A 26,828-nucleotide genomic window follows, 5' to 3' on the forward strand; every position below is an offset into this window, starting at 1 on the left:
CCTCCTTCACACCACACACACACTCCTCCTTCCCAACACACACACTCCTCCTTCACAGTACTGAGTTAATGTACAGGAGGCTTTATACTGGAGGTACCAGTACTGAGTTAATGTACAGGAGGCTATATACTGGAGGTACCAGTACTGAGTTAATGTACAGGAGGCTTTATACTGGAGGTACCAGTACTGAGTTAATATACAGGAGGCTATATACTGGAGGTACCAGTACTGAGTTAATATACAGGAGGCTTTATACTGGAGGTACCAGTACTGAGTTAATGTACAGGAGGCTATATACTGGAGGTACCAGTACTGAGTCAATCTACAGAAGGCTCCTGATGTACGGGAGGTTATATACAGAGGGTACAGGTACTAAGTCAATGTACAGGAGGCTAATTGCAGGAGGTGCCGGTACACATTCCTCCCCATCCTGCTCTAGTCCAGACGTCTTTTATTGATAATGACGGAGTTAAAGCTGCCCTGACAGCTCGAGGCTGGGGGGGCGTGCTGCGCATGAGGGGGTTGAGCGGGTGCGGGCCATTAGCCCGAGGTGTGCCCAGCCTCCACGCACGCACTCTCTCTCTCTCTCTCACGCCCATGCACACACAATCTCACTGGTAGTGATGGTGGTGGAGGGGAGAAGGAAAAACAAAAGTGCCTGTCTGCGCTGTTCTGTTCTGTGGCAGCTGCGGTGTCTGATAACCGTCAGGAAAGAGGCAACGGTCCCGAGTCTACACTTTACTGGCTACTGTTTACTGAAACCCATTATTCTGTTTTCTGGGGAAATACACGCAGCAAGACTGGAGGCGACAGAATCCTTAGTGAATCACGTAGGTAAGCAAACTATGAAAAACAATCATTTATTGCATTGATATAAGCAACACAAAAAAACGCATCGCTTCTATCCATTTCGCTCTCATTTTCTATGCAGCTGTTATTTTTAACTTAATGTAACCTTTATTAAACTAGGCAAGTCATTTAACAGCAAATGTGTATTTACAATGACGGCCTACCGGGGGAAGTGCCTTGTTCAGGGGAAGAACAACAGATGTTTATCTTGTCAGCTCGGGGATTCGACCCAGCAACGTTTCGGGTTACTGGCCCACCGCTGTAACTAGGCTACCAGCCGCACCATTATTAGAGGTGTGTCATTCACAAATCCGTCACTGTGGTAGAAAATCATTGTTGATTCGTTGATATGACTCTAATGTTGATCAGTTTGTTCGAAACAGTTGAAAGTGGTCTCCCTGCACTTATTGGACAATGTGAAACCTCTATGTTGTCAATTGTTCACAATCCATTTTTTTTTAGATGTAATATTAATCTTGTTTATCATTCATCTTTTTTGTCTGACGTTTTTGTATATGTTTGAATTGTAATCGAAGAGCTTCGTAAACAATTGGATAGGTAGTGATTGTGTTCAAGCGGAGACTCCCTGCAGTATCTCTGCTCTGGTCTCTGTGCGCAGCATTTACATATTTATAAAGCAACAGAAAGCACATGGCTATCGGACTAAGACCAGTCACTAATTCTCTGCTTCCCTTGCAACCCCATGACATACCATGCCTAGCCAAGCCTACTATACATAATCTGTCATTAGCAAGTTATTTTGAGACCGCGGACACTAGTCCTGGCTAACAGAGATAGACCGCGGCTTTCTGGACAAACCGGTTAATTGAAACTAAAACGCGTGTTGTTTGGACACCATTTTTACACATTTTATCCGGAATATCTCTCTGATTATCACGGGACATGTTTGTTTAGTTGGTTACATTTTTCGTCCTAATTATCTATTTCTTTATTTAGATAGTGTAGCTGTGCTTGTGACCTTCGGCAGTGAGATGGAGCTGGAGCATTTCGACGAGCGGGATAAATCGCAACGGAACAGCCGAGGAGGGGGCAGGCTGAACGGGGTGACCAGTCCGACACACAGCGCCCACTGCAGCCTCTACCGTTCCCGGACACTCAAGAACCTCAGCTCAGAGAAGAAGGCCAAGAAGGTCCGCTTCTACCGCAACGGGGACCGCTACTTTAACGGGATAGTGTACGCCATCTCAGTGGAGCGGTTCCGGTCGTTTGACGCGCTGCTGGCGGACCTAACCCGCACGCTGTCTGATAATGTGAATCTGCCGCAGGGCGTCAGGACCATTTACTCTGCGGACGGAACCAAAAAGATCACCAGCACCGATCAACTGTTGGAGGGTAATATAATGCTTTAATTACTTTGCAAAACTGTTTCTCTCTCGCTGTCTCTCTGTCTCGCTCTCTCTCATTGGATCTGGGTAGAGTATGGTTGATGATAAATTAGTGCCTATACACTGAGTGAACAAAACATTAAGAACACCTTTCTATTATTGAGTTGTGTCAACAGGGATGCTGGCCCATGTTGACTCCAACGCTTCCCACAGTTGTGTCAACAGGGATACTGGCCCATGTTGACTCCAACGCTTCCCACAGTTGTGTCAACAGGGATACTGGCCCATGTCGACTCCAACGCTTCCTACAGTTGTGTCAACAGGGATACTGGCCCATGTTGACTCCAACGCTTCCCACAGTTGTGTCAACAGGGATACTGGCCCATGTTGACTCCAACGCTTCCCATTGTGTCAACTACTGGCCCATGTCGACTCCAACGCTTCCTACAGTTGTGTCAACAGGGATACTGGCCCATGTTGACTCCAACACTTCCTACAGTTGTGTCAACAGGGATACTGGCCCATGTTGACTCCGACGCTTCCTACAGTTGTGTCAACAGGGATACTGGCCCATGTTGACTCCAACGCTTCCCACAGTTGTGTCAACAGGGATACTGGCCCATGTTGACTCCAACGCTTCCTACAGTTGTGTCAACAGGGATACTGGACCATGTTGACTCCAACGCTTCCTACAGTTGTGTCAACAGGGATACTGGCCCATGTTGACTCCAACGCTTCCCACAGTTGTGTCAACAGGGATACTGGCCCATGTTGACTCCAACGCTTCCTACAGTTGTGTCAACAGGGATACTGGCCCATGTTGACTCCAACGCTTCCTACAGTTGTGTCAACAGGGATACTGGCCCATGTTGACTCCAACGCTTCCTACAGTTGTGTCAACAGGGATACTGGCCCATGTTGACTGCGACGCTTCCTACAGTTGTGTCAACAGGGATACTGGCCCATGTTGACTCCAACGCTTCCTACAGTTGTGTCAACAGGGATACTGGCCCATGTTGACTCCAACGCTTCCTACAGTTGTGTCAACAGGGATACTGGCCCATGTTGACTCCAACGCTTCCTACAGTTGTGTCAAGTTGGCTGGATGTCCTTTGGGTGTTGGACCATTCTTGATACACACAGGAAACTGTTGAGTGAGGAAAAACCCAGCAGCGTTGCAGTTCTTGACACAAACCGGAGCGCCTGGCACCTACTACCATACCCCGTTCAAAGGCGCTTAAATAGTTTGTCTTGCCCATTCACCCTCTGAATGACACACACACACAATCCATGTCTCAACTGTCTCAAGGCTTAAAAATCATTCTTTAACCACGTGTCACCTCCCCTTCATCTACACTGATTGAAGTGGATTTAACAGGTGACATCAATAAGGGATCATATCTTTCACCTGGATTCACCTGGTCAGTCTATGTCATGGAAAGAGCAGGTGTTCCTAATGTTTTGTACACTCAGTGTAGACGGGTTGGTTGTTTAGCAACAAAACGGATGGGTTGGTCGTTTAGCAACAAGAGGAGGTGACTAGACTAGGGCCGTATCCACATTGTTATAGAGGAGGTGACTAGACTAGGGCCGTATCCACATTGTTATAGAGGAGGTGACTAGACTAGGGCCGTATCCACATTGTCATAGAGGAGGTGACTAGACTAGGGCCGTATCCACATTGTTATACAGGAGGTGACTAGACTAGGGCCATATCCACATTGTTATAGAGGAGGTGACTAGACTAGGGCCGTATCCACATTGTCATAGAGGAGGTGACTAGACTAGGGCCGTATCCACATTGTTATAGAGGAGGTGACTAGACTAGGGCCGTATCCACATTGTTATAGAGGAGGTGACTAGACTAGGGCCGTATCCACATTGTTATAGAGGCGGTGACTAGACTAGGGCCGTATCCACATTGTCATAGAGGTGACTAGACTGGGGCCGTATCCACATTGTTATAGAGGCGGTGACTAGACTAGGGCCGTATCCACATTGTTATAGAGGAGGTGACTAGACTAGGGCCGTATCCACATTGTCATAGAGGAGGTGACTAGACTAGGGCCGTATCCACATTGTTATACAGGAGGTGACTAGACTAGGGCCGTATCCACATTGTTATAGAGGTGACTAGACTAGGGCCGTATCCACATTGTTATAGAGGAGGTGACTAGACTAGGGCCGTATCCACATTGTTATAGAGGAGGTGACTAGACTAGGGCCGTATCCACATTGTTATAGAGGCGGTGACTAGACTAGGGCCGTATCCACATTGTCATAGAGGTGACTAGACTAGGGCCGTATCCACATTGTTATAGAGGCGGTGACTAGACTAGGGCCGTATCCACATTGTTATAGAGGAGGTGACTAGACTATGGCCGTATCCACATTGTTATAGAGGAGGTGACTAGACTAGGGCCGTATCCACATTGTTATAGAGATGACTAGACTAGGGCCGTATCCACATTGTTATAGAGGAGGTGACTAGACTAGGGCCGTATCCACATTGTTATAGAGGAGGTGACTAGACTAGGGCCGTATCCACATTGTTATAGAGGAGGTGACTAGACTAGGGCCGTATCCCCATTGTTATAGAGGAGGTGACTAGACTAGGGCTGTATCCACATTGTTATAGAGGAGGTGACTAGACTAGGGCCGTATCCACATTGTTATAGAGGCGGTGACTAGACTAGGGCCGTATCCACATTGTCATAGAGGTGACTAGACTAGGGCCGTATCCACATTGTTATAGAGGCGGTGACTAGACTAGGGCCGTATCCACATTGTTATAGAGGAGGTGACTAGACTATGGCCGTATCCACATTGTTATAGAGGAGGTGACTAGACTAGGGCCGTATCCACATTGTTATAGAGATGACTAGACTAGGGCCGTATCCACATTGTTATAGAGGAGGTGACTAGACTAGGGCCGTATCCACATTGTTATAGAGGAGGTGACTAGACTAGGGCCGTATCCACATTGTTATAGAGGAGGTGACTAGACTAGGGCCGTATCCACATTGTTATAGAGGAGGTGACTAGACTAGGGCTGTATCCACATTGTTATAGAGGAGGTGACTAGACTAGGGCCGTATCCACATTGTTATAGAGGAGGTGACTAGACTAGGGCCGTATCCACATTGTTATAGAGGAGGTGACTAGACTAGGGCCGTATCCACATTGTTATAGAGGAGGTGACTAGACTAGGGCCGTATCCACATTGTTATAGAGGTGACTAGACTAGGGCCGTATCCACATTGTTATAGAGGAGGTGACTAGACTAGGGCCGTATCCACATTGTTATAGAGGAGGTGACTAGACTAGGGCCGTATCCACATTGTTATAGAGGTGACTAGACTAGGGCCGTATCTACATTGTTATAGAGGTGACTAGACTAGGGCCGTATCCACATTGTTATAGAGGTGACTAGACTAGGGCCGTATCCACATTGTTATAGAGGTGACTAGACTAGGGCCGTATCCACATTGTTATAGAGGAGGTGACTAGACTAGGGCCGTATCCACATTGTTATAGAGGAGGTGACTAGACTAGGGCCGTATCCACATTGTTATAGAGGCGCTGACTAGACTAGGGCCGTATCCACATTGTCATAGAGGTGACTAGACTAGGGCCGTATCCACATTGTTATAGAGGCGGTGACTAGACTAGGGCCGTATCCACATTGTTATAGAGGAGGTGACTAGACTAGGGCCGTATCCACATTGTTATAGAGGAGGTGACTAGACTAGGGCCGTATCCACATTGTTATAGAGGCGGTGACTAGACTAGGGCCGTATCCACATTGTCATAGAGGTGACTAGACTAGGGCCGTATCCACATTGTTATAGAGGAGGTGACTAGACTAGGGCCATATCCACATTGTTATAGAGGAGGTGACTAGACTAGGGCCGTATCCACATTGTTATAGAGGAGGTGACTAGACTAGGGCTGTATCCACATTGTTATAGAGGAGTGACTAGACTAGGGCCGTATCCACATTGTTATAGAGGAGGTGACTAGACTAGGGCCGTATCCACATTGTTATAGAGGAGGTGACTAGACTAGGGCCGTATCCACATTGTTATAGAGGAGGTGACTAGACTAGGGCCGTATCCACATTGTTATAGAGGTGACTAGACTAGGGCCGTATCTACATTGTCATAGAGGGGGTGACTAGACTAGGGCCGTATCCACATTGTGATAGAGGAGGTGACTAGACTAGGGCTGTATCCACATTGTCATAGAGGGGGTGACTAGACTAGGGCCGTATCCACATTGCTATAGAGGAGGTGACTAGACTAGGGCCTTATCCACATTGTTATAGAGGAGGTGACTAAACTAGGGCCGTATCCACATTGTTATAGAGGTGACTAGACTAGGGCCTTATCCACATTGTTATAGAGGTGACTAGACTAGGGCCGTATCCACATTGTTATAGAGGTGACTAGACTAGGGCCGTATCCACATTGTTATAGAGGTGACTAGACTAGGGCCGTATCCACATTGTTATAGAGGTGACTAGACTAGGGCTTTATCCACATTGTTATAGAGGTGACTAGACTAGGGCCGTATCCACATTGTTATAGAGGTGACTAGACTAGGGCCGTATCCACATTGTTATAGAGGAGGTGATTAGACTATGGCCGTATCCACATTGCCATAGAGGAGGTGACTAGACTAGGGCCGTATCCACATTGTTATAGAGGAGGTGACTAGACTAGGGCCGTATCCACATTGTTATAGAGGAGGTGACTAGACTAGGGCCGTATCCACATTGTTATAGAGGAGGTGACTACACTAGGGCCGTATCCACATTGTTATAGAGGAGGCGACTAGACTAGGGCCGTATCCACATTGTTATAGAGGAGGCGACTAGACTAGGGCCGTATCCACATTGTTATAGAGGAGGTGACTAGACTAGGGCCGTATCCACATTGCCATAGAGGAGGTGACTAGACTAGGGCCGTATCCACATTGCCATAGAGGAGGTGACTAGACTAGGGCCGTATCCACATTGTTATAGAGGAGGTGACTAGACTAGGGCCGTATCCACATTGTTATAGAGGAGGTGACTAGACTAGGGCCGCATCCACATTGGCATAGAGGAGGTGACTAGACTAGGGCCGTATCCACATTGTTATAGAGGAGGTGACTAGACTAGGGCCGTATCTACATTGTTATAGAGGTGACTAGACTAGGGCCGTATCCACATTGTTATAAAGGAGGTGACTAGACTTGGGCCGTATCCACATTGTTATAGAGGAGATGACTAGACTAGGGCCGTATCCACATTGTTATAGAGGAGGTGACTAGACTTGGGCCGTATCCACATTGCCATAGAGGAGGTGACTAGACTAGGGCCATATCCACATTGTTATAGAGGAGGTGACTAGACTAGGGCCTTATCCACATTGTTATAGAAGAGGTGACTAGACTAGAGCCGTATCCACATTGCCATAGAGGAGGTGACTAGACTAGGGCCGTATCCACATTGTTATAGAGGAGGTGACTAGACTAGGGCCGTATCCACATTGTTATAGAGGTGACTAGACTAGGGCCGTATCCACATTGTTATAGAGGAGTTGACTAGACTAGGGCCGTATCCACATTGTTATAGAGGTGTCTAGACTAGGGCCGTATCCACATTGTTATAGAGGAGGTGACTAGACTAGGGTCATGTCCACATTGTTATAGAGGTGACTAGACTAGGGCCGTATCTACATTGTTATAGAGGTGACTAGACTAGGGCCGTATCTACATTGTTATAGAGGTGACTAGACTAGGGCCTTATCCACATTGTTATAGAGGTGACTAGACTAGGGCCGTATCCACATTGTCATAGAGGGGGTGACTAGACTAGGGCCGTTTTCACATTGTTATAGAGGAGGTGACTAGACTAGGGCCGTATCCACATTGTCATAGAAGAGGTGACTAGACTAGGGCCGTATCCACATTGTCATAGAAGAGGTGACTAGACTATGGCCGTATCCACATTGTTATAGAGGTGACTAGACTAGGGCCTTATCCACATTGTTATAGAGGTGACTAGACTAGGGCCGTATCCACATTGTTATAGAGGTGACTAGACTAGGGCCGTATCCACATTGTTATAGAGGTGACTAGACTAGGGCCGTATCCACATTGTTATAGAGGAGGTGACTAGACTAGGGCCGTATCCACATTGTTATAGAGGAGGTGACTAGACTAGGGCCGTATCCACATTGTTATAGAGGAGGTGACTAGACTAGGGCCGTATCCACATTGTTATAGAGGTGACTAGACTAGGGCCGTATCCACATTGTCATAGAAGAGGTGACTAGACTAGGGCCGTATCCACATTGTTATAGAGGAGGTGACTAGACTAGGGCCGTATCCACATTGTTATAGAGGTGACTAGACTAGGGCCGTATCCACATTGTTATAGAGGAGTTGACTAGACTAGGGCCGTATCCACATTGTTATAGAGGTGTCTAGACTAGGGCCGTATCCACATTGTTATAGAGGAGGTGACTAGACTAGGGTCATGTCCACATTGTTATAGAGGTGACTAGACTAGGGCCGTATCTACATTGTTATAGAGGTGACTAGACTAGGGCCGTATCTACATTGTTATAGAGGTGACTAGACTAGGGCCTTATCCACATTGTTATAGAGGTGACTAGACTAGGGCCGTATCCACATTGTCATAGAGGGGGTGACTAGACTAGGGCCGTTTTCACATTGTTATAGAGGAGGTGACTAGACTAGGGCCGTATCCACATTGTCATAGAAGAGGTGACTAGACTAGGGCCGTATCCACATTGTCATAGAAGAGGTGACTAGACTATGGCCGTATCCACATTGTTTTAGAGGTGACTAGACTAGGGCCTTATCCACATTGTTATAGAGGTGACTAGACTAGGGCCGTATCCACATTGTTATAGAGGTGACTAGACTAGGGCCGTATCCACATTGTTATAGAGGTGACTAGACTAGGGCCGTATCCACATTGTTATAGAGGAGGTGACTAGACTAGGGCCGTATCCACATTGTTATAGAGGAGGTGACTAGACTAGGGCCGTATCCACATTGTTATAGAGGAGGTGACTAGACTAGGGCCGTATCCACATTGTTATAGAGGTGACTAGACTAGGGCCGTATCCACATTGTCATAGAAGAGGTGACTAGACTAGGGCCGTATCCACATTGTTATAGAGGAGGTGACTAGACTAGGGCCGTATCCACATTGTCATAGAGGAGGTGACTAGACTAGGGCCGTATCCACATTGTCATAGAGGAGTGACTAGACGACTTCCGCGTCCACATTGTTATATAGTGTCCACATTGTTATATAGTGTCCACATTGTTATATAGTGTCCACATTGTTATATAGTGTCCACATTGTTATATAGTGTCCACATTGTTATATAGTGTCCACATTGTTATATAGTGTCTTCCCAGATTTTGTTACGTTAGTCTTATTCTAAAATGGATTGAAATGTTTTTTTCCCCTCATCAATCTACACACAATACCCCATAATGACATCACAATACCCCATAATGACATCACAATACCCCATAATGACATCACAATACCCCATAATGACAATGCAAAAACAGGTTTATATAAAAATTTTGCACATTTACATAAGTATTCAGACCCTTTACTTTGTTACTTTTGTTGACGAACCTTTGGCAGCGATTACAGCCTCAAGTCTTCTTGGGTTTGATGCTACAAGCTTGGCACACCTGTATTTGGGGAATTTATCCCATTCCTCTCTGCAGATCCTTTCAAGCTCTGTCAGGTTGGATGGGGAGCGTCGCTGCACAGCTATTTTCAGGTCTCTCCAGAGCTGTTCGATCGGTTTCAAGTCCGGGCTCTTGCTGGGCCACTCAAGAACATTCAGAGACTAGTCCCGAAGCCACTCCTGTGTTGTCTTGGCTGTGTGCTTAGGGTCGTTGTCCTGTTGGAAGGTGAACCTTCACCCCAGTCTGAGGTCCCAAGCGCTCTGGAGCAGGTTTTCATCAAGGATCTCTCTGTACTTTGCTCTTTTCATCTTTGCCTCGATGCTGACTAGTCTTCCAGTCCCTGCTGCTGAAAAACATCCCCACAGCATGATGCTGCCACCACAATACTTCACCATAGGGATGGTGCCAGGATTCTTCCAGACCTGACACTTGGCTTTCAGGTCAAAGAGTTCAATCTTGGTTTCATCAGACCAGATAATCTTGTTTCTCATGGTCTGAGAGTCTTGAGGAGCCTTTTTTCCAAGCGGGCTGTCAGGTGCCATTTACTGAGGAGTGACTTCCGTCTATCCACTCTACCATTAAGGCCTGATTGGTATAGTGCTGCAGAGATGGTTGTCCTTCTGGAAGGTTCTCCCATCTCCATAGAGGAACTAGTGTTATTCATTGAGTTCAGTTACCTTAGCTTTCTTGGGAACAGGAACAATGGTGGCCATCTTGAAGCATGTGGGAACAGCAGACAGGGATAAGGATTGATTGAATATGTCCGTAAACACACCAGCCAGCTGGTCTGCGCATGCTCTGTGGACGTGGCTAGGGATGCCGTCTCGGCAACACGTTTAAACGTTTTACTCACGTCGGCCATGGAGAAGGAAAGCCCACAGTCTTTGGAAGCGGGCCACGTTGGTGGCACTGTATTGTCCTCAAAACACTCAAAGAGGTTGTTTAATTTGTCTGGAAGCAAGACGTTGTTGTCCACGGTGGGGCTGGTTGTCTTTTTGTAATCCGTGATTGACTGTAGACCCTGCCACATACATCTCGTGTCTGAGCCGTTGAATTGCGACTCTACTTGGTCTCTGTACTTACGTTTTGCTTGTTTGATTGCCTTACGGAGGGAATAACTACACTGTTTGCATTTTGCCATGTTTCCTGTCGCCTTGCTGTGATTAAATGTGGTAGTAAGTGCTTTTAGTTTTTCACAAATGCTGCCATCAATCCACGGTTTCTGGTTAGGGAAGGTTTTAATAGTCACAGTGGGCACAACATCTCCCATACACTTCCTTATAAACTCGCTCACCACGTCAGCGTTTACGTCAATGTTATCCTCTGAGGCTATCCAGAACATGTTCCAGTCTACATGATCGGACCAGCATGGGCGTTTCCTGTTTTAGTTTCTGCCTATTGGAAGGGAAGATACAAGATGGAGTCATGGTTGATTTTTGCCAAAAGGAGGTCGGGGATAGGGCCTTGTATGCATCACAGAAGTTACAGCAGAAATGGTTGAAGTGTTACTCGCTCATGTACTGCAATCGGTATGCTGATAGAATTTAGGTAGCCTTGTTCTCAAATTAACTTTGTTAAAATCCCCAGCTACAATAAATGCAGCCTCAGGATATATTGTTTCCAGTTTGTATAAAGTCCAGTGAAGTTCCTTGATGGCCGTCTTGGTATCCGCTTGCAGGGGGATATACACTGCTGTGACAATAACTGAGGAGAGTTCCCTTGGGAGATAATACGTCGGCATTTGATTGTAAGGAATTCTAGGTCAGGTGAATAATAACGCTTAAGGTTTTCTGGACTAATAATGTAAGAAATAATATATAAATAAAACAAGATACTGCACAGTTTCCTAAGGACTAGAAGCGAAGATGCCATCTCTATCGGTGCCATCTTGAAATCTTCTTCTTGGTCACCTCCCTGACCAAGGCCCTTCTCCCCCGATTGCTCAGTTGTCCAATCCGCCAGCTCTAGGAAGAGTCTTGGTGGTTCCAAACTACTTCCATTTAAGAATGATGGAGGACACTGTCTTCTTGGGGACCTTCAATGCTGCAGACATTTTTTGGTACCCTTCCCCAGATCTGTGCCTCGACACAATCCTGTCTCGGAGCGCTACGGACAATTCCTTCGACCTCATGGCTTGTATTTTGCTCTGACATGTACTGTCAACTGTGGGACATTATATAGACAGATGTGTGCCTTTCCAAATCATGTACAACCAATTGAAAATACTACAGGTGAACTCCAATCAAGTTGTAGAAACATCTCAAGGATGATCAATGGAAACAGGATGCACCTCAATTTCCAGTCTCATAGCAAAGGATCTGAATAATTGTATTTTTGTTTTTTATATTTAATACAGTTGCAAAAAAAAAAAAAAAACCTGTTAGCTTTCTCATTATGGGGTATTGTGTGTAGATTTCTTATGATTTTTATTTATTTAATCAATTTTAGAATAAGGCTGTAACGTAACAAAATGTTGAAAAAGTCAAGGGGTCAGAATACTTTCCAAATCCACTGTACCTTCACACCAACCTTGTGCCATACCGGGATATTCTGTAATACCGTTACTGAACACAAGGGGCGCTATGTTCAAACCCTATTGTGCCTCTGTAATCCAAAGGTTAGCAATGCTAACAACTACATGTAAAAAGCACATAGAGAATGTTAACGAAATGCTAGTGAGCGCAATGCAAAAACATATTATACAGTCTCTGCCCTAAACTATTTGTAGGACAGACATCCTAGCTCATAAAGTTATATAAATAACTGAAGAATGCTACTCACAGGTTGCTGCATGCTCCAAACAAAAATTAGCCAACAAGGCTCTTGATCCAAAAGGGATTCTCTACCAAGCAAAACATGATTTTGGAAGACGCTAACCACTTAGCTAGGTAGCTAACTACCTACTAAGTAAGCAAACCAAATGCACAACTGCAGAGCATTTTGCACATGTTAGACAGTTAACTTAATAGTTCTGAGATATCTAGCTGGCAAATATTTAGTTGTGAATTCCATACTGGAACTAGATCACCAGGAGCATGCTGGACAATAGAGAGTGACTCACAAGGCTCCGGTCCCTGTGACTGGGGACCACCAGGAGCATGCTGGACAATAAGGCTCCGGTCCTTGTGACTGGGGACCACCAGGAGCATGCTGGACAATAGAGGGTGACTCACAAGGCTCCGGTCCCTGTGACTGGGGACCACCAGGAGCATGCTAGACAACAAGGCTCCGGTCCCTGTGACTGGGGACCACCAGGAGCATGCTGGACAACAAGGCTCCGGTCCCTGTGACTGGGGACCACCAGGAGCATGCTGGACAACAAGGCTCCGGTCCCTGTAGGACTGGGGACCACCATTAGCATGCTGGACAACAAGGCTCCGGTCCCTGTGACTGGGGACCACCAGGAGCATGCTGGACAATAAGGCTCCGGTCCCTGTGACTGGGGACCACCAGGAGCATGCTGGACAACAAGGCTCCGGTTCCTGTGACTGGGGACCACCAGGAGCATGCTGGGCAACAAGGCTCCGGACCCTGTGACTGGGGACCACTAGGAGCATGCTGGACAACGAGGCTCCGGTCCCTGTGACTAGGGACCACCAGGAGCATGCTGGACAACGAGGCTCCGGTCCCTGTGACTGGGGACCACCAGGAGCATGCTGGACAACAAGGCTCCGGTCCCTGTGACTAGGGACCACCAGGAGCATGCTGGACAATAAGGCTCCGGTCCCTGTGACTGGGGACCACCAGGAGCATGCTGGACAACAAGGCTCCGGTCCCTGTGACTAGGGACCACCAGGAGCATGCTGGACAATAGAGAGTGACTCACAAGGCTCCGGTCCCTGTGACTGGGGACCACCAGGAAGCTTCATAATGAAATAATGATGTGAAAGATGAACTGAAGAAGATATTCATCTTTATCTCATAACGTATTGATTAATAACGTATTGATTAATAACGTATTGATTAATAACGTATTGATTAATAACGTATGGATTAATAACGTATTGAATAATAAAGTATTGAATTATAACGTATTGATTAATAATGTATTGAATAATAACGCATTGATTAATAACGTATTGATTAATAACGTATTGATTAATAACGTATTGAATAATAAAGTATTGAATTATAACGTATTGACTAATAACGTATTGAATAATAACGTATTGAATAATAATGTATTGATTAATAACGTATTGAATAATAACGTATTGATTAATAACGTATTGAATAATAATGTATTGAATAATAACGTATTGAATAATAACGTATTGCGCACGTTGACTGCAGGTATTCACTTAAAAAGTAGCTACAACAACAAAAACATTGAAGAAATAGTTTCAGTGGTATTTAAAAATTGTCCCGTGGCTATTTCCAAATACTTCTCCCTGTCTCTCCCCCCCTTCTCCCTGTCTCTCTCCCCCTTCTCCCTGTCTCTCTCCCCCATCTCACCCTCCCCGTCTCCCTGTCTCTCTCCCCCATCTCCCCCTCCCCTTCTCCCTGTCTCTCTCCCCCATCTTCCCCTCCCCTTCTCTCTGTCTCTCTCCCCCTTCTCCCTGTCTCTCTCCCCCATCTCACCCTCCCCGTCTCCCTGTCTCTCTCCCCCATCTCACCCTCCCCGTCTCCCTGTCTCTCTCCCCCATCTCACCCTCCCCGTCTCCCTGTCTCTCTCCCCCATCTCCCCCTCCCCTTCTCCCTGTCTCTCTCCCCCATCTTCCCCTCCCCTTCTCCCTGTCTCTCTCCCCCATCTCCCCCTCCCCTTCTCCCTGTCTCTCTCCCCCATCTCCCCCTCCCCTTCTCCCTGTCTCTCTCCCCCATCTCCCCCTCCCCTTCTCCCTGTCTCTCTCCTCTATCTCCCCCTCCCCGTATCTCTCTTCTATCTCCCCCTCCCCGTCTCTCTCCTCTATCTCCCCCCATCTCTCTCCTCTATCTCCCCCTCCCCGTCTCTCTCCTCTATCTCCCCCTCCCCGTCTCTCTCTTCTATCTCCCCCATCTCCCCTTCTCCCCCTCTCTCTGCCCCATCTTTCCTTCTCCCTGTCCCTCTCCCCCTCCCCTTCTCCCTGTCTCTCTCTCTCATCTCCCCTTCTCCCTGTCTCTCTCCCCCATCTCTCTCCCCCTCTCCTACTCCCTGTCTCTCTCCCCCATCTCTCTCCCCCTCTCCTACTCCCTGTCTCTCTCCCCCATCTCTCTCCCCCTCTCCTACTCCCTGTCTCTCTCCCCCATCTCTCCTTCTTCCTGTCTCTCTCCCCCATCTCCCGTTCTCCCTGTCTCTCTCCCCCATCTCTCTCCCCCTCTCCTTCTCCCTGTCTCTCCCCCATCTCCCCTTCTCCCTGTCTCTCTCCCCTTCTCCCCGTCTCTCTCCCTTATCTCCCCTTCTCCCTGTCTCATTCTCCCATCTCCCCTTCTCCCTGTCTCTCTCCCCCATCTCCCCTTCTCCCTGTCTCTCTCCCCCATCTACCCTTCCCCCTGTCTCTCTCCCCTTCTCCCCGTCTCTCTCCCCTTCTCCCTGTCTCATTCCCCCATCTCCCCTTCTCCCTGTCTCTCTCCCCCATCTCCCCTTCTCCCTGTCTCTCTCCCCCATCTCCCTGTCTCTCTCCCCCATCTCCCCTTCTCCCTGTCTCTCTCCCCCTCTCCTTCTCCCTGTCTCTCTCCCCCTCTCCTTCTCCCTGTCTCTCTCCCCCATCTCCCCTTCTCCCTGTCTCTCTCCCCCATCTCCCCTTCTCCCTGTCTCTCTCCCCCATCTCCCCTTCTCCCTGTCTCTCTCCCCCTTCTCCCTGTCTCTCTCCCCCTTCTCCCTGTCTCTCTCCTCCTTCTCCCTGTCTCTCTCCCCCTTCTCCCTGTCTCTCTCCCCCTTCTCCCTGTCTCTCTCCTCCTTCTCTCTGTCTCTCTCCCCCATCTCCCCTTCTCCCTGTCTCTCTCCCCCATCTCCCTGTCTCTCTCCCCCATCTCCCCTTCTCCCTGTCTCTCTCCCCTTCACCCTGTCTCTCTCCCCCATCTCCCCTTCTCCCTGTCTCTCTCCCCCATCTCCCCTTCTCCCTGTCTCTCTCCTCCTTCTCCCTGTCTCTCTCCCCCTTCTCCCTGTCTCTCTCCTCCTTCTCTCTGTCTCTCTCCCCCATCTCCCCTTCTCCCTGTCTCTCTCCCCCATCTCCCTGTCTCTCTCCCCCATCTCCCCTTCTCCCTGTCTCTCTCCCCTTCACCCTGTCTCTCTCCCCCATCTCCCCTTCTCCCTGTCTCTCTCCCCCATCTCCCCTTCTCCCTGTCTCTCTCCCCTTCTCTCTGTCTCTCTCCCCCATCTACCCTTCTCCCTGTCTCTCTCCCCCATCTCCCCTTCACCCTGTCTCTCTCCCCCATCTCCCCTCCCCAGGCGAGAGCTACGTGTGCGGCTCCATTGAGGTCTTCAAGAAGCTTGACTACACCAAGAACGTCAACCCCAACTGGTCTGTGAACGTCAAAGCTTCGTCTGGGGCGGCCGCCCGCGGGCCCCTTTCTCTGGGCAGCTCCAAGGCCGGACCGCCAGACACCCGGGACCAGGGGGTGAAGGATTTCATCCGGCCCAAGCTGGTGACGGTGGTGCGGAGCGGGGTGAAGCCCAGGAAGGCTGTACGGATTCTGCTCAATAAGAAGACGGCCCATTCATACGAACAGGTCCTCACCGACATCACGGAGGCCGTCAAACTGGACTCTGGGGTGGTGAAGAAGATCTATACACTGGATGGAAAACAGGTGAGCGATGGAGAGAGAGAATGGGAGAGAGGAGAAAGAGAGAATGGGAGAGGGGAGAAAGAGAGAATGGGAGAGGGGAGAAAGAGAGAATGGGAGAGGGGAGAAAGAGAGAATGGGAGAGGGGAGAAAGAGAGAATGGAAGAGGGGAGAAACAGAGAATGGGAGAGAGGAGAAAAAGAGAATGGGAGAGAGGAGAAACAGAGAATGGGAGAGGGGAGAAAGAGAGAATGGGAGAGGGGAGAAACAGAGAATGGGAGAGAGGAGAAACAGAGCATGGGAGAGGGGAGAAAGAGAGAATGGGAGAGGGGAGATACAGAGAATGGGAGAGGGGAGAAACAGAGAATGGGAGAGGGGAGAAAGAGAGAATGGGAGAGGGGAGAAAGAAGGAGAGGAGAGAAAGGGAGAGGAGAGAAAGGGAGAGGGGAGAGAGCAGAGAGACAGAGATGGGCTGTAGTTGTGTTGCTATAGAAAGGAACCAACAGAAGGAGGTCCTGCCTCATACAGTATGCTGCTGGTTAGTCTCAATCTGGTATGGATTCATACAGTATGCTGCTGGTTAGTCTCTCAGTCTGGTATGGATTCATACAGTATGCTGCTGGGTTAGTCTCTGTCTGGTATGGATTCATACAGTATGCTGCTGGTTAGTCTCAGTCTGGCATGGATTCATACAGTATGCTGCTGGTTAGTCTCAGTCTGGTATGGATTCATACAGTATGCTGCTGGTTAGTCTCAGTCTGGTATGGATTCATACAGTATGCTGCTGGGTTTGTCTCTCTGTCTGGTATGGATTCATACAGTATGCTGCTGGTTAGTCTCAGTCTGGTATGGATTCATACAGTATGCTGCTGGTTAGTCTCTGTCTGGTATGGATTCATACAGTATGCTGCTGGTTAGTCTCTGTCTGGTATGGATTCATACAGTATGCTGCTGGTTAGTCTCTGTCTGGTATGGATTCATACAGTATGCTGCTGGTTAGTCTCTGTCTGGTATGGATTCATACAGTATGCTGCTGGTTAGTCTCAGTCTGGTATGGATTCATACAGTATGCTGCTGGTTAGTCTCTGTCTGGTATGGATTCATACAGTATGCTTCTGTAGATAGTTGATATAGATCATGATTGTCATAATGTTATATAATACTATTATATTGCATCTATATTATACAGACTATTATATTATGTTATATTGACTATTATATTATGTTATATTGACTATTATATTATATTGACTATTATATTATATTGACTAATCTATTATATTGACTATTATATTATAATATTTACTAGTATATTATATTATATTGACTATTATATTGACAAGTACATTATATTATATTGAATAATATATTATATTGACTCATATATTATATTATATTGACTAGTATATTATATTGACTATTATATTATCTTATATTGAGTATTATATTATATTGACAAGTACATTCTATTATATTGAATAGTATATTATATTGACTAATATAGTATATTGTATTGACTAGTACATTATATTATATTGACTAGTATATTATATTGACTATTATATTATATTGACTATTGTATTATATTGACTATTATATTATCTTATATTGAGTATTATATTGACTAATATAGTATATTGTATTGACTAGTACATTATATTATATTGACTAGTATATTATATTGACTATTGTATTATATTGACTATTATATTATATTGACTATTATATTATATTGACTCTTATATTATCTTATATTGAGTATTATATTGACTATTATATTATATTGACTATTATATTATATTGACTAGTATATTATATTGACTCTTATATTATCTTATATTGAGTATTATATTGACTATTATATTATATTGACTATTATATTATATTGACTATTATATTATATTGACTAGTATATTATATTGACTCTTATATTATCTTATATTGAGTATTATATTGACTATTATATTATATTGACTATTATATTATATTGACTATTATATTATATTGACTAGTATATTATATTATATTGACTATTATATTATGTTATATTGACTCTTATATTATCTTATATTGAGTATTATATTGACTATTATATTATATTGACTATTATATTATATTATATTGACTATTATATTATCTTATATTGAGTATTATATTGACTAGTATATTATATTGACTATTATATTATATTGACTATTATATTATATTGACTATTATATTATATTGACTAGTATATTATATTGACTAGTATATTCTATTGACTCTTATATTATCTTATATTGAGTATTATATTGACTATTATATTATATTGACTAGTATATTATATTGACTCTTATATTATCTTATATTGAGTATTATATTATATTGACTATTATATTATATTGACTATTATATTATATTGACTATTATATTATGTTATATTGACTATTATATTATCTTATATTGAGTATTATATTATATTGACTATTATATTATATTGACTATTATATTATATTATATTGACTATTATATTATGTTATATTGACTATTATATTATCTTATATTGAGTATTATATTGACTATTATATTATATTGACTAGTATATTATATTGACTCTTATATTATCTTATATTGAGTATTATATTATATTGACTATTATATTATATTGACTATTATATTATGTTATATTGACTATTATATTATATTGACTATTATATTATGTTATATTGGCTATTATATTATATTGACTATTATATTATATTGACTATTATATTATATTATATTGACTATTATATTATGTTATATTGACTATTATATTATCTTATATTGAGTATTATATTGACTAGTATATTATATTGACTATTATATTATATTGACTATTATATAATTGTATTGAATATTATATTACATTGACTACTATATTATATTGACTATTATATTGTATTGACATATTTTATTGTATTGAGTAATATATTACATTGACTATTATATTATATTGACTAGTATATTATATTGACTATTATATTATATTGACTAGTATATTATATTGACTATTATATTGTATTGACATATTTTATTGTATTGACTATTATATTATATTGACTATTATATTATATTGACTATTATATTGACTATTATATTATATTGACTATTATATTGACTAGTATATTATATTGACTATTATATTATATTGACTATTATATTATATTGACTATTATATTGACTATTATATTATATTGAATATATTGACTAGTATATTATATTGACTATTATGTTATATTGACTATTATATTATATTATGTTGACTAGTATATTATATTGACTATTACATTATATTGAATATATTGACTATTATATTATGTTATATTAATTATTATGTTATATTGACTATTATATTATATTGACTATTATATTGACTATTATGTTATATTGACTATTATATTATATTGACTATTATATTATATTGACTAGTATATTATATTGACTATTATATTATATTGACTTTTATATTGACTATTATGTTATATTGACTATTATATTATATTGACTAGTATATTATATTGACTATTATGTTATATTATATTGACTATATTGACTATTATATTATATTGACTATTATGTTATATTATATTGACTATATTGACTATTATGTTATATTATATTGACTATTATATTATATTGACTCTTATATTATATTGACTATTATATTATATTGACTATTATATTATATTGACTATTATATTATATTGACTATTATATTGACTAGTATATTATATTGACTAGTATATTATATTGACTATTATATTATATTATATTATATTGACTTTATATTACATTGACTATTATCTTCTTAGGGCTGAGATCCCGCTAAATGGATCGATATGACAACAGCCAAATTCAAAACAACAGAAATCCCATAATTAAAATTCCTCAAACATAGAAGTATTTCACACCATTTTAAAGATACATTGTTAATCCCACCACAGTGTCCGATTTCAAATAGGCTTTACGGCGAAAGCACCACAAACGATTGTTATTTCAGAGCCACGTCACAGAAAAACACAGCCATTTTTCCAGCCAACGAGAGGAGTCACAAAAATCAGAAATAGCGATAAAATGAATCACTATCCTTTGATGATCTTCATCAGATGACACTCATAGGACTTCATGTTACACAATACATGTTTACGTGTTTTGTTTGATAAAGTTCATATTTATAGAAAAAAAATCTCAGTATACATTGGCACGTTATGTTCAGTAGTTCCAAAAACATCCGGTGATTTTGCAGAGAGCCACAAAGTGTTATGCATGGAACTTTAGATACACTTCTCCTTAAGGCAGCCTCTGTGTCAGATTTCAAAAAAGCTTTACGGAAAAAGCAAACCATGCTATAATCTGAGAACGGCGCTCCGAGACCAAACAAGCCAAAAAGATATCCGCCATATTGGGCAGTCAACATTAGTCGGAAATAGCATTATAAATATTCACTTACCTTTGATCTTCATCAGAATGCACTCCCAGGAATCCCAGTTCCACAATAAATGTTTGCTTTGTTCGATAATGTCCATCATTTATGTCCAAATAGCTACTTTGGTTAGCACGTTTTGTAAACAAATCCAAAGTCACGAAGCACGTTCACTAGGAGCAGACGAAACGTCAAAAAGTTCCGTTACAGTCCGTAGAAACATGTCAAACAATGTATAGAATCAATCTTTAGGATGTTTTTAACATAAATCTTCAATAATGTTCCAACCGGAGAATTCCTTTGTCTGTAGAAAAGCAATGGAACGCGAGGTAACTCTCACGTGAACAAGTGTCACGAGCTAGTGGCTCTCTGCCAGACCACTGACTCAAAGAGCCCTTATGAGCCCCTCCTTTACAGTAGAAGTCTCAAACATGTTTCTAAAGACTGTTGACATCTAGTGGAAGCATTAGAAAGTGCAAAACGACCAACCTCAGATTTCCCACTTCCTGGTTGGATTTTTTCTCGGGTTTTCGCCTGCCTTATGAGTTCTGTTATACTCACAGACATCATTCAAACAGTTTTAGAAACTTCAGAGTGTTTTGTATCCAAATATACTAATAATATGCATATTTTAGCAACTGGGACTGAGTAGCAGGCAGTTTACTCTGGGCACCTTATTCATCCAAGCTACTCAATACTACCCCCAGCCATAAGAAGTTATATTATGTTATATTGACTATTATATTATATAGACTATTATATTATATTGACTAATATATTATATTGACTATTATATTATATTATATTACATTGCATATATATTATATTATATTGAGCTCCCAGTTTGTGGGTTTTTCTTTAATGTTGTGCAAGGAGATGACGCTGTTGTGTCTCCTAGAGTGAGAAGATAAACAGCCTGAAAGAAGAGACAATGTCAGTCAGCTGATAATACCCATCTGTCCTGCTGTCTGTCTGCAATGTTGTTTAGGGCTGGGAATCCCCAGGGACGATACGATATGTATTACGTTTCTCACCATTTTTTTCCTCCATCACTAATGTTGTTCTGTCCTTTTTAGACAGACAAAGATTAACAGGGGAGAGAGAGAGGGATATATATATATATATATATATATATATATATATATATATATATAGAGAGAGAGAAGTGTATATATATATATATATATATATATATATATAGAGAGAGAGAGTATAGCAGCAATGAGAGAGAGGTATAGAAGAAGGGATACATAGTATACAGTATATATTTCCAGTTTGCATAAAGTGAAGTTCCTTGATGGCCGTCTTGGTATCCGCTTGCGGGGGGAGATACACGGCTGTGACGATAACCGAGGAGAGTTCTCTTGGGAGATAATACGGTCGGCATTTGATTTTGAGGAATTTTAGGTCAGGTGAACAAAAGGACATTAGTTCTTGTATGTTGTTACTATTGCACCATGAGTCGTTAATCATGAAACATACACGTCCTTCTTCTTACCAGAGAGATGTTTGTTCCTGTCGGCGAGATGCACTGAAAATCCCGTTGGCTGTGAGAGAGAGAGAGAGAGAGAGAGAGAGAGAGAGAGAGACAGAGACAGAGACAGAGACAGAGACAGAGACAGAGAGAGAGAGAGAGAGAGAGAGAGAGAGAGAGAGAGAGAGAGAGAGAGAGAGAGAGAGAGAGAGAGAGAGAGAGAGATGTATGAATGGAGCTGTCGCCCACACAGTAGCTCTATCTGTTCTGAGGTTCACTGTAGAGACCAAAATAACTTCCTGTGTCAAGATCATTGATACTCCTCTCCTCTTCTCTTCTCTTCTCTTCTCTCCTCAGAAGTATTACTCTCCTCTCTTCAGCTCACCCGCACAGTCATACAAAAATAATAACACACACACATACACGCACACACACACACATCGTCATGTCTCGTCTCATGCAAACAGGTAAATTGAGGAGATGCTCCCTCTCTCTCTCTCTCCTATCCTGGCACTAAAGACAGTGTTTACTACTGGGACTACCGGGTGTGTGTGTGTCTGATGGGGTCGTGTGTGTGTTTGTAGTGTGTGTAAGTGTGTGTGTGTGTGTGTGTGTGTGATGGGGTCGTGTTAGATGGGTTAGATAATAAACAAAAGTCAAATAAACAATAAAAAATGAACAGTAAACATTATATAAAAAACTAATTCAAAAGAATAAAGACATTTCAAATGTCATATTATGTGCAAATAGTTAAAGTACAAAAGGGAAAATAAATAAACATAAATATGGGTTGTATTTACAATGCTGTTTGTTCTTCACTGGTTGACCTTTTCTTGTGGCAACAGGTCACAAATCTTGCTGCTGTGATGGCACTCTGTGGAATTTCACCCAGTAGATATGGGAGTTTATCAAAATTGGGTTTGTTTTCGAAATCTTTGTCGGTCTGTGTAATCTGAGGGAAATATGTCTCTCTAATATGGTCATACATTGGGCAGGAGGTTAGGAAGTGCAGCTCAGTTTCCAACTCATTTTGTGGGCAGTGACAGCAACAATGGAGAGAGACACCAGACAAGACACAGAGACAGCAACAGAAGAATAGGATATGAAGGAGAGAGACACCAGACAAGACACAGAGACAGCAACAGAATAATAGGATATGAAGGAGAGAGACACCAGACAAGACACAGAGACAGCAACAGAAGAATAGGATATGATGGAGAGAGACACCAGACAAGACACAGAGACAGCAACAGAAGAATAGGATATGATGGAGAGAGAGACCAGACAAGACACAGAGACAGCAACAGAAGAACAGGATATGATGGAGAGAGAGACCAGACAAGACACAGAGACAGCAACAGAAGAATAGGATATGATGGAGAGAGACACCAGACAAGACACAGAGACAGCAACAGAAGAATAGGATATGAAGGAGAGAGACACCAGACAAGACACAGAGACAGCAACAGAAGAACAGGATATGAAGGAGAGAGACACCAGACAAGACACAGAGACAGCAACAGAAGAATAGGATATGATGGAGAGAGACACCAGACAAGACACAGAGACAGCAACAGAAGAATAGGATATGATGGAGAGAGAGACCAGACAAGACACAGAGACAGCAACAGAATAATAGGATATGATGGAGAGAGACACCAGACAAGACACAGAGACAGCAACAGAAGCTGAAGTGTTCTACAACATTATGATGAGGTGGAATCACAGAGGCGTTATAGCCTGTAGACCAGTAAATGAATTGAATCGTAGAGACCTTATAACCTATAGACCCTTAAATGAATTGAATCATAGAGTTCTTATAACCTATAGACCCTTAAATTAATTGAATCATGGAGTTCTTATAACCTATAGACCCTTAAATGATGTTTCCTCAAATGTTATGTAATCGAAAACATCTCACATTAGCTAGTAGAACTGTCAAAATATCTTAGAACTCATTCTACAGGATCATTTGGACTGTGTCTTTATATTCATAAATATAGTGCTGGTTCCCAGGGTTACTATGACCCCTGGGTGTTCTTGGCCTATCCACTGGGGGATAGAATATATATATATATATATATATTTAAACGAGGCAAACCAGTCCCTCTTGCTTTAGCCCACATAGCATTTCGTTGCCTTATGATTTTTTGTAAGTTCCTTAGTAAACCAAGGGTTCTCTGTTAATCTGGTTGGCACCCTGCCAACACACAGCTTAGATAAAAATGTGATCTAATCAAAATCAAAATGATGTATTCTTTCCATTCGTTCTGTTCCTATAACAAAATGTGCACGAAGATGAAACTGAATACTAAGTGAAACACGTTGCTTTTCAATCCCACCCCAGCCAGACAGCCAGCCAGCCAGCCAGTCAGCCAGACAGCCAGCCAGTCAGCCAGTCAGCCAACCAGCCAGCCAGTCAGTCAGCCATCCATCTAACCAGTCAGCCAGCTAGTCAGCCAGCCAGCCAACCAGCTAAACAGCCAGTCAGTCAGCCATCCAGCTAACCAGCCAGCCAGTCAGTCAGCCATCCAGCTAACCAGTCAGCCAGCTAGCTAGCCAGTCAGCCAGTCAGCCAACCAGCTAACCAGCCAGTCAGTCAGCCATCCAGCTAACCAGCCAGCCAGTCAGTCAGCCAGCCAGCCAGCAAGCCAGTCATTCAGGTATCCAGATCCCCTTGTTATGCCAACTAACTCTCCGTGGTGCGTTCTGAAAAACCCTCAGGATCAGGTTTTCCTTGAGAAATCTCCTGCTATGGATTAGGTTAGGATCAGCCTGCTGTGGATCAGACTGTCCTTAATACAAGGAAATGGCACCCTATTCCCTACATAGTGCACTACTTTAGACCAGAGCCCTATGGCACCCTATTCCCTATATAGTGCACTACTTTAGACCAGAGCCCTATGGGCCCTGGCACTATATCAAATTAAAATCAAATGTATTTATATAGCCCTTCGTACATCAGCTGATATCTCAAAGTGCTGTACAGAAACTCAGCCTAAAACCACAAACAGCAAGCAATGCAGGTGTAGAAGCACACGGTGGCTAGGAAAAACTCCCTTGAAAGGCTAAAACCTAGGAAGAAACCTAGAGAGGAACCAGGTTATGAGGGGTGGCCAGTCCTCTTCTGGCTGTGCCGGGTGGAGATTATAACAGAACATGGCCAAGATGTTCAAATGTTCACAAATGACCAGCATGGTCAAATAATAATAGTCACAGGCAGAACAGTTGAAACTGGAGCAGCAGCACGGCCAGGTGGACTGGGGACAGCAAGGAGTCATCATGTCAGGTAGTCCTGAGGCATGGTCCTAGGGCTCATGTCCTCCGAGAGAGAGAAAGAAAGAGAGAAAGAGAGAATTAGAGAGAGCATACATAAATTCACACAGGACACCGGATAGGACAGAAGAAGTACTCCAGATATAACAAACTGACCCTTGCCCCCCGACACATAAACTACTGCAGCATAAATACTGGAGGCTGAGACAGGAGGGGTCAGGAGACACTGTGGCCCCATCCGAGGACACCCCCGGACAGGGCCAAACAGGAAGGATATAACCCCACCCACTTTGCCAAAGCACAGCCCCCACACCACTAGAGGGATATCTTCAACCACCAACTTACCATCCTGAGACAAGGCCGAGTATAGCCTACAAAGACCTCCGCCACGGCACAGGGAATAGGGTACCATTACAGGTGCAGCCTGTAAGATTAGAGTATAGATGTTGTTCACCCTCAGCCACAGGAGGTAAGACTATTATGGGCTATATATAGACCAGCTGCCAATGATTGGGCCTGTAGGCATGGTAACAGGCTGCCAGATGGGCTGGGACGGGGTCGGGCTCGGAAACCCACTTAGTCAGTGCAGTAAAAAAAAAAGAGAGCGAGAGAGAGAGAGAGATTGAGAATGAAGGACAGGGAGAGATGGAGGGGGTCAGGGAGAGATGGAGGGGGTCAGGGGGAGATGGAGGGGGACAGGGAGAGATGGAGGGGGTCAGGGAGAGATGGAGGAGGACAGGGAGAGATGGAGGGGGACAGGGAGAGATGGAGGGGGACAGGGAGAGATGGAGGGGGTCAGGGAGAGTTGGAGGTGGTCAGGGAGAGATGGAGATGGTCAGGGAGAGATGGGGGGTCAGGGAGAGATGGAGGGGGTCAGGGAGAGATGGGGGGTCAGGGAGAGATGGAGGGGGTCAGGGAGAGATGGAGGAAAGAGGGAGTGATTGTTAGTGATTGTTAGTGATTGATTTTCAGTGATTGCTTGCAGAATTAGTTTCGTAACTGAATC

General features: G+C 43.5%; 1 protein-coding gene across 1 annotated transcript in view; it reads left to right on the forward strand.

Moving 5' to 3' along the window:
- Nucleotides 1-769: 769 nt before the first annotated feature.
- LOC139417918 (serine/threonine-protein kinase DCLK1-like) overlaps nt 770-26,828 on the forward strand; it is a 125,869-nt gene continuing 99,810 nt past the window's right edge. Inside the window, exons 1-3 of the mRNA XM_071166909.1 lie at nt 770-834; nt 1,807-2,202; nt 16,294-16,652. Of these exons, the coding sequence (XP_071023010.1) occupies nt 1,842-2,202; nt 16,294-16,652 (720 nt within the window). The 5' untranslated portion in view covers nt 770-834; nt 1,807-1,841. The remainder of the gene's footprint in view (nt 835-1,806; nt 2,203-16,293; nt 16,653-26,828) is intronic.

The sequence above is a fragment of the Oncorhynchus clarkii genome, chromosome 10, assembly GCF_045791955.1.
Source record: "Oncorhynchus clarkii lewisi isolate Uvic-CL-2024 chromosome 10, UVic_Ocla_1.0, whole genome shotgun sequence".
NCBI lineage: Eukaryota > Metazoa > Chordata > Actinopteri > Salmoniformes > Salmonidae > Oncorhynchus > Oncorhynchus clarkii.